The sequence below is a fragment of the Melopsittacus undulatus genome, chromosome 3 (genome assembly GCF_012275295.1).
Source record: "Melopsittacus undulatus isolate bMelUnd1 chromosome 3, bMelUnd1.mat.Z, whole genome shotgun sequence".
Classification (NCBI taxonomy): domain Eukaryota; kingdom Metazoa; phylum Chordata; class Aves; order Psittaciformes; family Psittaculidae; genus Melopsittacus; species Melopsittacus undulatus.
The window spans coordinates 111,834,369-111,846,701 of NC_047529.1; the positions used below are offsets into that span (position 1 = coordinate 111,834,369).

General features: G+C 43.0%; 1 protein-coding gene across 2 annotated transcripts in view; it reads left to right on the forward strand.

Annotated features, from left to right (window-relative positions):
- Positions 1-259: 259 nt before the first annotated feature.
- TTBK1 (tau tubulin kinase 1) overlaps positions 260-12,333 on the forward strand; it is a 73,169-nt gene continuing 61,095 nt past the window's right edge. The window contains exons 1-2 of one of the 2 annotated variants that reach the window (XM_034060864.1): positions 260-314; positions 6,113-6,271. In XM_034060864.1, coding sequence (XP_033916755.1) covers positions 276-314; positions 6,113-6,271 — 198 coding nt within the window. In that variant the 5' untranslated portion in view covers positions 260-275. Of the gene's footprint in view, positions 315-5,932; positions 5,984-6,112; positions 6,272-12,333 lie in introns of those variants that run through there. The other variant, XM_034060863.1, reaches the window with a different exon arrangement.

Here is a 12,333-nt window from a genome sequence, read left to right on the forward strand (position 1 = left end):
AATACATTGCAACCTCACCTTTAGATGTTTTGTTTTTTACAGAAATGAAAGGCTGTGAATAGCAAATCCAGAATTTCTCAGGCTGATGATGCCCTTGCATGCCTATGAGAAGAATATCTCCTAGAGGAGACTTTAAACTGCAGCTGCTAGGAGCTGAGCCTGCTCCCTAAGCAGGGCTGGCTACAGCAGAGGCAGGCAATGAAGGAGGAGATGTGTCTTCAAGGAACGATTCAGAACCTTGCAAGCTCCTGCTGTCAGACCTGCACTAAGAGTCTATGACTTGTTTTTCATTGCTGTTTCAAGTTCAGCAGGAGGTATGGTGTATTCCAGGGCTGAGGGGCTGGTTTAGTCCATTGCACTGTATTTTTTAATAACCAACTTGTTTGCTGTACTATCATATGCATTTTTACCCTAATAACAGAATGCTAATGCATGGTACAACTTCTTTATACAAAGATTGAAGGGGTGTTTTTTGATTCTTTTAATGTGAGAGATTTCATATTCATAATTGGTGGTGTGTGTTGGAAGCAAATGACATTTGTAAAACAGCAAGGGACACTGAGTGTGTGCAGTTAATGCTGCCATTAGCTGAGCCCCAGTTCTGCTGATGCTCAGTTGCACTTGGAAACTCCACTGGTTTTCTTTCTTCCTTTGAAAAACTCTCAATCCTACTTGCTATAGTCTCCTCTTATTCACCACCCCATCTATTTCATTTTGCCTAAATGCCAGAAAAGTTCATGTTGGGAACAGCTAAGTTATGCTTAAATTCTATTTACAAGTGGTTTGTTGTTTGTTCCTCCCATGCATGTATTGGGCAGGGGGATGGATCTCATTTCTAGACTGCACTTTACTGGGGCTACTTCTTTTGTATTTGCAGATGTCCAGCTTTGTAGTTTACATCAGCTTTCTAAAACACCACTGGGATCTGCTCTTAAGGTGGATCCTGTGTTCATGGAGGGGAATTTGATCAGGTAAAGAAAGTCATGGGCTACAGCAGTCTAAGTAAATGTCACTTGTTCTAATTGTTCTAATTTGTAGGCTTCCAGAGGTGAGGATGTGTCCTGAAATAAAGTGGGATATTGCAGTTCCTCCACAATGAGATTAAGACACTTAAGATAATCCAGGACCTTTAGTAAGATGGTGAGACAGACCTTCATAGCCTTGTTCTGTTGTTTAATAACCATCCTGCCTCTGAGTTTTCAACTTGATGTTTGTTTGGCTGTTTTTTGAGCACTGCCACCACCGTCTCTTGGGGCTGAAGTAAGCTGACATAGGAAAGATCTCATATAGATGTTAGGAATTTCCACAGGGAATGCTCCACTTTTTTCCAGTTTTCATTTTAAGAGTGCTCTGATCCTGTTAAATTAGGAAATAATATTTTCCAATAAAGCTGTTTAAAATGTTGCTTGCATGAAGGAGAGCATCATAGCATAGGAAACTGGGTTGTGTATGTGAGACTTCTTGATTGATTGATTGTTTTTTTGATCTCTGACCTCCTTGAAGGGATAAAAGAGACATATCCATTATATACACATTCCTCTGAAAGTAACTCATTAAAAACACAAGTCTGGCAATATTGAGTCATATCACAGGCCTGTCCTAAGTTGGCCAAGAGTGGGTATCTAGGGTAGAGAATAAGAGTAGGGAAAGCACATAAAATGACTCTGCAGAATGCTTTTGCCACCTTCAGTTATTTGTGATTTGAAGCTTCCTAAGCTAAAGATGGAATATTTGTATGTATGTTAATGGATTTTTCTATTATTATTTTTAGTGAATTTGTGAAGTCACTTTTTGAATCTATATAAGCTTTTAGCATCTGCAGTGAAGAATTCTTCAGCTTAACAACTTATATGAAGTTACTTTTGCTTGGTCTGGTTTGTCTCCTGATGAACACACGCGTGAACAAGCCGTTTGATGTAAGAACCTGTCACACTAACTACAACCTCAGGCCTTGCACTGAAATTCCTGCAGGCTTTCCTCTTAAGTTTGTTACGGTTGCCTATCCAGGTCATGCTTCTCTGCACAGCCTTGATTTTTGTGTTGGCTAAATCGCAGAATCCCAGAGTGGTTTGGGTTGGAAGGGACCTCAAAGCTCATCCAGTTCCAACCCCTGCCGCAGGCAGGGACACCTTCCACTAGAGCAGGTTGCTCCAAGCCCCTGTGTCCAACCTGGCCTTGAACACTGCCAGGGATGGGGCAGCCACAGCTTCTCTGGGCACCCTGTGCCAGGGCCTCAGCACCCTCACAGGGAAGAATTTCTTCCTAATGTCTCATCTCAATCTCCCCTCTGTCAGGTTAAAGCCATTCCCCCTTGTCCTGTCCATACAGGCCCTTGTCAAAAGCCCCTCTCAGAGTTTCTTCTAGGCTCCTATAGGTATTAGAAGACTGTGATATGGTCTTCCCAGAGCTTTCTCCAGGCTATGGTGCATCAGGTTTTTGTAAGGTGCCTTAAAAATAAGGAGACCATTTACCTGTGGGTGCTATTGACTGGAGCTACCTTGATGCCACAGAGGAGGAAGAGCTAGTAGGCCAACATATCGGAGTTCGTAGTAGGGATTATTAACCTGTTTAAGCATGCGGGCGGGGGGTTAGATTTCTTTTTCAAGGTCAAGACTAAATGTATAAAACTAAAGATTCTCCAGTATGGGCTGGAAGAGATGGCAGTATGCGAAAGCTCATTTCACACTTCTTCATGCTGAGGTTGGCCAAGAGATGGGATTTGCTCCTCTTGTCACTTTCTTTCTCACAGCTGCTTTCATTTCTGCTTCAATTCCTATTTCTAGGAAGTCAGTTTTAGTCTCTTAGGGTTGCTCAGCTCTCTTGTCTGTTTTCATGGTACAGTCATTTCTTGACAACCTGTACATTTCCTACAGGAAAAGATAGCCTGAAAGTTCTCAGTCACTATCTTCAAAATGATGCATCTTTACATGTTTATGGTCTGTACATTTTATAGCCAAGAGTGATGCAGATACATGAAAGCTCATATGCTTGGTCAGCTTTTGAATCAGGAGCAGCTTTACTGAGTTGGAGAGGTAGAATCCTTCCATCTCTCCTCCAGTTACCTTTAACATCAGTTAATATTTAACATGCATACATTGTGTTCTCTGCTGTGTGTTGGGGAGGAGGTGGTAGTGCTTCACTTTTCCCACACTGACCATTCTTCCCCACCTTCCTTCTGTAGCTACATTAGCCAATCCAGCTCTAGCAGGGGGCTGGCTGCAGGCTTTGATGTTAATCAAACGATATTGACACTGTATTTTATTGATTTAGAAAGTATTACAGTAATGCATAAGTTAAAAGCATAATTTAAATGTGCTATTTATTCTGCACAAAGGTAATTTCATCCCTTTTGCCCTCAGGAATAGACTTTTGATATGTTAACACTACTTTGTGCTGCTACTGTGATCTAAAACAGCTTGAAATTTGTCTCAAGCTGTAATTCAAATGCCTTTTGGTATGGCTCGTTTGTTTTCACTCTGGCTATACCAGAGCGTATCCATGAGCTTACGTCTGTAATTCCCTATTGCCAAATGGCTGCAGTTAATGGGAGTGCCAAGGAGGATTTTGATCTGTTCCAAAGCCAGTGAAAATGTGACTCCTTTAAATAACAAACCCATTCTCTACTTTGCACACATGTATTGTAACACTGATAAAGGAACATGGAATAGTGCACCAAGGAAAGCAGCTCTGGTTTGGATAGTGCTCACAGACTTTCATGCTGTGTTTCTCCTCTGAAGTGACTCCTTAGTTCCACCAGCAGTCACTAGACTGAAATCATAGAATCAGAATAGTTAGGATTGGAAAGGACCTAAGATCATCCAGTTCCATCTCCCATCCATGGACAGGGACATCTCCCACCGGATCGTGTCACCCAAGGTTCTGTCCAGCCTGGCCTTGAACACTGCCAGGGATGGAGCATTCACAGCTTCTCTGGGCAACCCATTCCAGTGCCTCACCACACTCAGTAAAGAACTTCTTCCTTGTATCTAACCTGAACTTACCCTGTTTAACTTTAAACCCATTGCCCCTTGTCATATTGCTGAAGTCCCTGATGAAGAGAATCACTAATATGTACATTGTGCATCATACATACTTTTGGGTGTTCTGCTTCAAAATGTAAAAATCATGGCAGATTTCTTCTGGAAAACTCACAGACTTCCTTGTATCTCTCTTTGCTGCTGCTACCACTCCACATCCTGGATCTTGAGCTGCTTTGTATCCTTTGCAGTCCAGAGCCTGAAGTGATGCCAAAAGACTTGGAAGAATAGGGATGCAATACATGCCTCTGTACCAGCGTGTTAACATTGAGGGCTTGGGACAGGCTGTAAATGACTTTTCTTTAAGTAACAGAAAAACAAGCTATCCTTAAAAGAGATTTTGGCAGGGGTTCTCTCTCCTGTGCAGTCTGCAGAGAGCTGCACAGCATACGCAAAACTCACCGGTAGCTTAGGGATGCTCAATTCAGGTATTTTGGTGAGCATAAAGTAGCCTGGGCATAGCATTAGGCTTGCTCATTAGCAGGAAGAAGCACCAACATTGCTGCCAGACACAGCAGGTACTTGCTCATTGGGCAGCTTTGCAGTTTATTCCTTCAGTACCTGGAGACTGAAAGGGCTGCTACAGGTGCAGAACTCTTTATGAGAATTGAGAGTGTTTTGCCGCACTGTTCTTCTGAATTTCTTTACTATTTCTTTTCTTCTTTCTCTTCTATCATTTTGATTGTCCTTTAGCAGATGTCAGATTATTTGAACATTTCTCAGCAGCCCTCTTACTGCATTAGTCTGCTGCTCCTTTATTCCATGTAGCTACATTCTATATCTAGAATGAAATCATCTTTTGTGAACATCTTTTGAGAAGATCTCTCTGAGACGACGTTTGATCATCCTCCGCCTTGCGCTTCTGACGTACTTCTGTCTGCTGCTTCCTTGTGCACACTATATGCTGGTCACTTTCTATCCTTCTCTCTCAGCCCTTTTATTGCTAGGGAATGAGCACTTTCTTTGAGCTCCTAATTCACTGGTGAATTGTTCCTTTTTTTGGGGCCTGAAGAAGTGTAGTAGTTGAATGACCATCTCTAATCTTCCTTTTTGTCTAATTTGGCATTTATGTTGTGAATCTGATTTAAGTCTGCAGTCAGTGCTACAGTAATATGCATTTTTAGGAAGGAAAATATTTCATATCTGGGGGGGGGAAGACAACAGAACTGCCAGGAAAGCTTTATAAAGGGTCCGTGCTTAAAAGATATGGCCTGCTTCTAAAGTCAGAAGAATACCTTACAGTAAGAGATGAAATGCATTAGGAAGATCTTATTAGTCCTGTTTCAATTCATTCTCTTCCAGGAAAGTGGAGCTAGCATGTAGCTGAAAGTAATTTTTGTAGAATTATAACCAAAAAGCCCTCAAAACAAAATTAATTTGCAGCATAAGCTGTCTGGAGCTCCCTCTAAAAGCAGGCAGAAGGGGTGTGAGGTAGAACAGAAACCCATAGGAACAAGATGTATCTCTGTATTTTAACTTGATCCTTTTTAGCATTGTGTGTATGCTCTAAGGAAGACTAATTCATACATGGCTGAAGCCCTTTCTAACCATCCCTGTCTTCTTTGCTTGGCTCTTCATCACAGTGAGACTGTCTGTAATCCTTGCTCTGTAAAGGCCCTTCTATCCTGTTCAGATGCTTTTAGGCTTATTGAATGTAATACCTGGCAAACCTTTCTGATTTGTGTTGGATGTCGTCCAGTGGTAACCATAAAAAGTGCCTATGCAGCAGCTGCTCTGTGAAGCAAGACCTTTTTGCCTGGTAACAATAACAGCTCTTGCAGCATTTGGCATTAGATTCTCTCTGACTTGTTGGCTGTCAGGCCCAATAGCACTGGAGTCCTGCATGGTATGGTCGGTAATTGTCACCCTTTTAGTTTGTGCTGCTGACTTGAAGCATGGTTGTGTCTGCCCAGTTTATGCATGGAGTGAGCTCAGGTGTTTGCAAGGTGAGTTTGCCTTCTTTTCTAAAAGGCTGGATCTGATCATGAGCAAAACGTGTGGAAGTATAGCATGTGCTTCTGCCGTGACCTATACTAATGTTGTCATTCATTCCCTCTGCCCCTTTCTTCCTCCAGATAAATGGCTCATTTAAATTGGGAGCTACTAAAATACTCTCTGGCTGGCAAATGCAGTGCCTAGCAGCAGTCATCAAGGACGAACCAAACATGAGTGGAGGAGGAGAACAGGTCGACATTCTTCCGGCCAATTACGTGGTCAAAGATCGCTGGAAAGTGGTGAGTAGCTCCAGCTTCATGCTTCCTTTGGTGGCCCTAACAGATCTCCTACTGTAGTAGGGTAGGAAATTGTCTAGTTAATGCTGGTCTTCGGGAAGTGAGGGAGGAGGGGTATGGTGTTCAAGAAGATGGTTAATATTGCTCTAGTGCTTTTTAGACTGGTATTTTAAGAAGTCTAAACCTGCTGAGGATTTTTAGGTGGGATTGAGCTCTCACAGCAGGCTGAGTCATCTTTGATTAAGAAACTTTGATTTTTGAGTTACTGTGGCAAAGAATACTACAGGCATGCCTATAGGTAAGTTGCATTACAATAAAATAATTGAAAAGCAAATGTTTAAGGTTGGAATGTCACCTGCTTCAAAAGTCAGAAATTCCATGATTAGATTGTTGGTACAACTTCTGTGTCAATTTATTAGGCCACTTTTTAGAAGATCATCACCACATGTTAACAGTCTTAGCTCTTCATGGAAGAGCTGTCTTATCTGCTGTGCAAGCTAGATGGGGTACACTGAATTAGCAGCCATTTAATCTTTTATGTATTTATTGTATGGCTCCAGATCACACAATCCACTTAAATTCATGATGTGAGTTTGCCATTTAAACTCAGCTGTGTTTCTTACTGCTGTAGTATGTGTTGGACGCATATATATGAGAGGGTTTTATTCATGCTTGTACCAGGTGACACAAGAGAGAACTATTAGCTTGCTTTTACGGCTAGGATTTCAAATTGAGTTAGATCTTGATTTTTATTATTTCTTACAGACTGCTTAATATTTATGACCAAAGCAGATCACACTAGACATCATGAGCATCTAAGCACCATGCTCATCACTCCTATAGATTGCACCTGGCTGTCTTGCTTTAGGCACCCAGCAGATGAGTATGTGATTAATGATGGCTTGACCAGAGTCATGCAAGAATGCTGTGGAAGAGACATGGGAAGCATCTCATTCTCTGGCCATGTTTCATTGCCACCGGATTTGTTTAGAGGATGCAGTGCCTCTTATGCATAAGGCTTTCTCTTTAGTCTTAAAGTGAGGTCTCTGGAATGGAGGGGAAGTAGCGTTATATTATCACCTCAGTTAAAGAAACTGGAATATCACACGTGAAAGAATCATTTACCTTTACGCTTCTTTACATTGTGCATGTGTTTTGTGACTTTTTTTGTCTTCTGGCTTTAAAATCTTTGCTTTTAAAAAGCTGAAAACACTGTAAGTCCCGTGTGTGCCATCGTGTCCATTTTTAGCTTGGGTTACCAGCAGTGTCTGAATCATTAAACTCTCAGCAGACACCTTGCTGGTTTTGACTAAGTGATTTGTAGTAGTAGCACTAAGACATTTCTTTGTGCTAACTAGCTGTGGTGCAGCTCTGCAGTGGGCTGTGAAGAGCAGAGGACTGGAGATACTCAGGCTTTTGAACCCGCTTCACTTCCAGGCTGTGGGTGTTATTTTCAACAGCCCACTTCAAACAACTTATTATCCTTTTGTTAGACTTGCCTTGAGCCTGTATCTCTTTGGTGCCCTGGACACTTCCACCCGGCTCTGTTCCTGTTATCCCCCATTGCCTCCCTCTCTTCTTTGTTTTTTGGAAACCACAGAACTCTTAAAAGCACCAAAACCTCAAAATGAAGCCTAAAATAGGCTCAGTTATGGTCATAAGGGAACATTTCAGACTACTTTTGTTTGGTAGAGGCACTAACTGTGGGATTTGGTGACTTCACTGCTGCATATACCTGTGACTGGGGATTGCTAGAAGCTGTATGCACTGATTCTGCCTTAGAAAATACAGAAGTGTGCAGGTGTATTGTCAAAACCAGCTACCTCTAACTGCAGAAATCCCCTCACAGGGAAGAATTTCTTCCTAATGTCTCATCTCAGTCTCCCCTCTGTCAGGCTAAAGCCATTCCCCCTTGTCCTGTCCCTACAGGCCCTTGTTGAAAGCCCCTCTCCAGATTTCTTGTCACCCCTTTAAGCACTATAAGCTGCTCTAAAGTGTCCCTGAAGCCTTCTCTTCTCCAGGCTGACCCAGCCCAGCTCTCTCAGCCATCTCCATAGCAGAGGTGCTCCAGCCCTCAGAGCATCTCCATGGCCTCCTCTGGACTCACTCCAACAGCTCCATGTCTCTCGTACATTGTTGCCCCACAGCTGGACACAAGACTGCATGGGGGGGTCTTGCCGGAGCAGAGCAGAGGGGGAGAATCCCCTCCCTTGATCTGCTGGTCACACTCTGGGGATGCAGCTCAGGACACGGTTGGTTTCTGCTGCAAGCACATAGAATTTATCAAAAGGCACTTGCACTTTATCATAGACCTTTCTGAATCTAATCCATAGCATGCAAGCTGGACAGTACAAACTTTGCTGTGAGTGATGGCTCCTGATCAAGCAGGTGTGTGGCAGTTACGTGATGCTGGGATTCAGCTGCCAGCAGGTTTCTTGTGTAATTTGTCTTCCTATTGTGACTGTCTCTGGCTGGGCATCTGCTTGGACCTTGTACTTTTTAGTGCTGGCATGCTTCCAGTATTGAGCCAATTTCTAACGTTAGATTGATGTAATGTATTCCTTGAATTCCTTTCCTCCTCTTCTCCTAGATGCTGCCTGACAAAGCTTTGACAAATGAAGATGGTAGTTCTCTGCAGTTAGCCTGTTTGTAGTTCATTTTCCTGCCACTCCAAGTCAGTAAAGTTTGGCTGTCTGACAGCAATGATAGTTTTGTCCTTGTTTTTGGAGAAAGACATGGATGGGAAATGCTTATTCTTTTATTGGACCTGACGTATTGTTTTGAATCATCATTCTTTACTTACAAATATATTTGATGCTTTGATTGGATGAAATTTGGACAGTCTTGGAACCATGTGGCTTTTGTTGAGACCCTAGAAGGTGAATTGATCCACGCTGAATGCCGAATGATGTAAATGCTCTGAATGATGTAAACTGCTTTGTTCAGGAGAGGAAATGATGCTCTGAATGATGTAAACTGCTTTATTCAGGAGAGGGAACAATGTCAAACTTCACTTGTGCTTCCTTTGAACTAGGTATAGATGCCAAGGCTGAAGGGGATGTATCTCCATCTTTCACCTAAATGCTTTGCACTGGGAACACACAACTGAGATTTATTAGTAAGACAGAGTTGGCAGCTCCTGCACTGAACTTTGAAATCCAACTGGCGACCCTTGTACACATGTATGCTCTGTTGTCAGGTGCCAGACCATCCTTTGGGTTCTTCCAGGTTGCTGAGGTTCTTGAGCTAAATGTTTAGCTACACTTGTCCTTCTCCTCTTTGTTTCAAAAACCTTGCTAGAAGCCCCACAAACCTTTTTGGACTCTTCACCTTACCTTGGTCGCAGAGACCACTTATGGTTCCAAGAGGGCACTTGTGACAAGGAAAGTGTTTTGTCAGTCTCGGGGCCTGGTTTGGTCTCACTCTGTGAAGAACTGCTTGAAGTGGTCTTTGGCAGGTCTTCAGATGATTTAGAATGTGGCTGATTGACTTCTCAGCTCATGCCTGTTGTATGTAAGTTAGCTTTCCCTTGGGATCAGTGTAACTCCAGTCCTCCTAAGCAAGTTGGGTGGACAATGGAGAGTTTGGTGAATGTAGGTCTGTTCTTCTTCACCTCTTGTAAAGTGAGGTGAGGCCTTGATCAAGTTTCCTATGATTTCTGGATCAAGTCACCCATGGAGTTGGGCTGTGGGAATTGCAGTGACTATACAAGTGCTCCTAAAAGGCCACTGTTTGACCTGGTCAGTGTTTGAAGTTTGTGGGTGACAGCCCTGTGACCCTGGCTCAGTTCACCTCGTGCCTGGGTCCTGGAGTGTTTTCCTGGAAAGGTTTAGAGTTAATGTTCCTGGAAGGCAGACTTAGGCTAGTGCCTTACATGCTTGCTGAGTAAAAGATTAAATTTGGAATTCAAGTCTATTTTTGGTTGCTTGAAGTGGGGGGTGTTGCCTTGGTTTTCTGAACTGTCCCTCTGAGATACTGATTTCTGCTCAGTGGGAAGGCTGCGTGTTGGGGTTCTGTTGGTTTGGGTTTTAATACACTCTGGAGGATCAGGCTGCAAAGTCTTTTGAGGATAAATCCAAATATTTCAGGATACTTAAAGGAGACTTTGAAGGGAGCCATCTGTGTCCTCTGTAACTACTGATACATCCAGGGGCCTTTGGGGAATGGCTTTCCTCATCAGGCCATGGCTGGCTTTGTATCAGTAGTCCTGGGAGATAGTCCATTGTGTTGGATTCCTGGAAGCCCCTAGTTGGAGACTGCCACACTTGAGAGGTCGAGCGTGGCATGAAACCTCTTAACATATGGGAGAAGCACTGCAAGGAGCTGTGTGGTCATGTGGGATGCTGAAAGAGCTCTTGTATCTGAGATGCAGGTTACTTGCTTTTAGTTGTCTGCGTGTGAGCCCTGTGTTTTATCAGATGAATGTTTCACTTGGCTCCACAGGCTCTGATGGAAACCTGGACACTCAGCTGATGTGCAGGCTCATGCAGTTAAGTAGAATGAATCCTGCTGGTGTTGTCAGCCTGTATCCTGGTCTTAACACTAAATTAACTGGTGGAAGGTAGGAAGCTGTGTGAGAACAGAATATTCCTGGAGAAGTGAGGCTACTGGCTCACTATTATTACCAGTTAGATGATTCTTGTTAGATGTTTCCTTCTCTTTCTTGACTTTGTGTTTAAGGGTTTCATTATTCATTTACTTCCTTGGGTGGTATATGCCCATCTCTCCTTTGTGTGCCCAGCAGAAGGCTGTGCTGAGTTGACCTTAGACAGTGAACTCCCAGAGTACCTGAGCAATAGTAAGCCCCTGACCTCAGCCACGACCTGGAGTTGCAAGATATCTTGCTCTGCAATGAAGAAAAGGCTTTTGACGTTGCTGAAAATTCAAGGAGAATGGCATTGCTGGTGGTAATGATGAATAGGACCATCTGGTGTGCTGGGAAAAGTATGCCAGAGAGTAATTTCCATAAGAGAGTGTGAAAGGATGTGAGGAAGGAGAGGCAGCTGGAGGGCTCTTGGGCAGTGAGGTGCATCCATTGGCTGGAATGTGTGTATTCAGCAGAAGCTCTGATCTTGGTCTTATTAGCAACCCAGCAAGATGTTTGGGTAGCCTCTTTCTTTTCCATCCCAGCTCTGCCGTCTTACATTTATTACTATTGACTTCTCCTTGATCTGTTACCATTTTCCCACTGAGACTTTTTTTAATCTTCCTCAAAGTTCTTCTAGATCCCAGCTATTCTGCCTTCTGCAGCTTTGTGTGTCCTTTTCCCTTCTGTGTCACTCATACCTCTGGCAACAGAAGATCTTGTGTATTGAGTGCTGAGGTATTAGCTGGCATGTTGTTGCTATGCTGAATGCAGCATTGTTTTGCTAGGAAGATTTGTAATAGCCATTTCAGTGTAAATTTCCAAATAGAAGTAGGGCTGCACTGTAATGACTTATGAATAATATGTGGTGACCTAGTTATTGGACTGTTTACTGCATGAATATTCCTGTGTAGCCTACTGCAAGGTTGTGAGGAAGAAAACAAGCTAAAGGAGAAGGATGACCCTGGACAGCACCTTTCAAAGGGTTATTGAGAAATAGCTTTAGAGATGATAGTCAGGTTGTTCATGCCTGCTTCATGCAGAGCTGATCTTCTTGACCTGGGAGCCTGAAACACAACTGGCTTTGGTCACCTTAAAAAGGAAAAAACCCTGCACTTGAAAGGTAGGGCCCTTTGTTCAACAGGCAGAGCAGATGTGCACAGCAAGCCTTCTGCAGTACCAAAGACTCTAAAATATCATCTAAACCTCATTAAATGTTGTCAAAGATACATGTTTGACTATCTGCCTGATTTTAACTTCTTCTTCAGGTGTTATTGCTGTTTTGGGAAGGAGCAGTGCTTAGGGCTTCCTGAGCAGTTGTTAACAGAGGGAACATGACATGCTGAAAGCAAGGGGTGCAGCTATGTTCAGTGACAAAGTGCTAATCAGATCAAAGGAGCCCTGATCTAGCTCTGCTGTAAACCTGAATTTGTTCCTGAGCAGCATAGTATGCTTTAAATATATCCAAGACAAACAAATA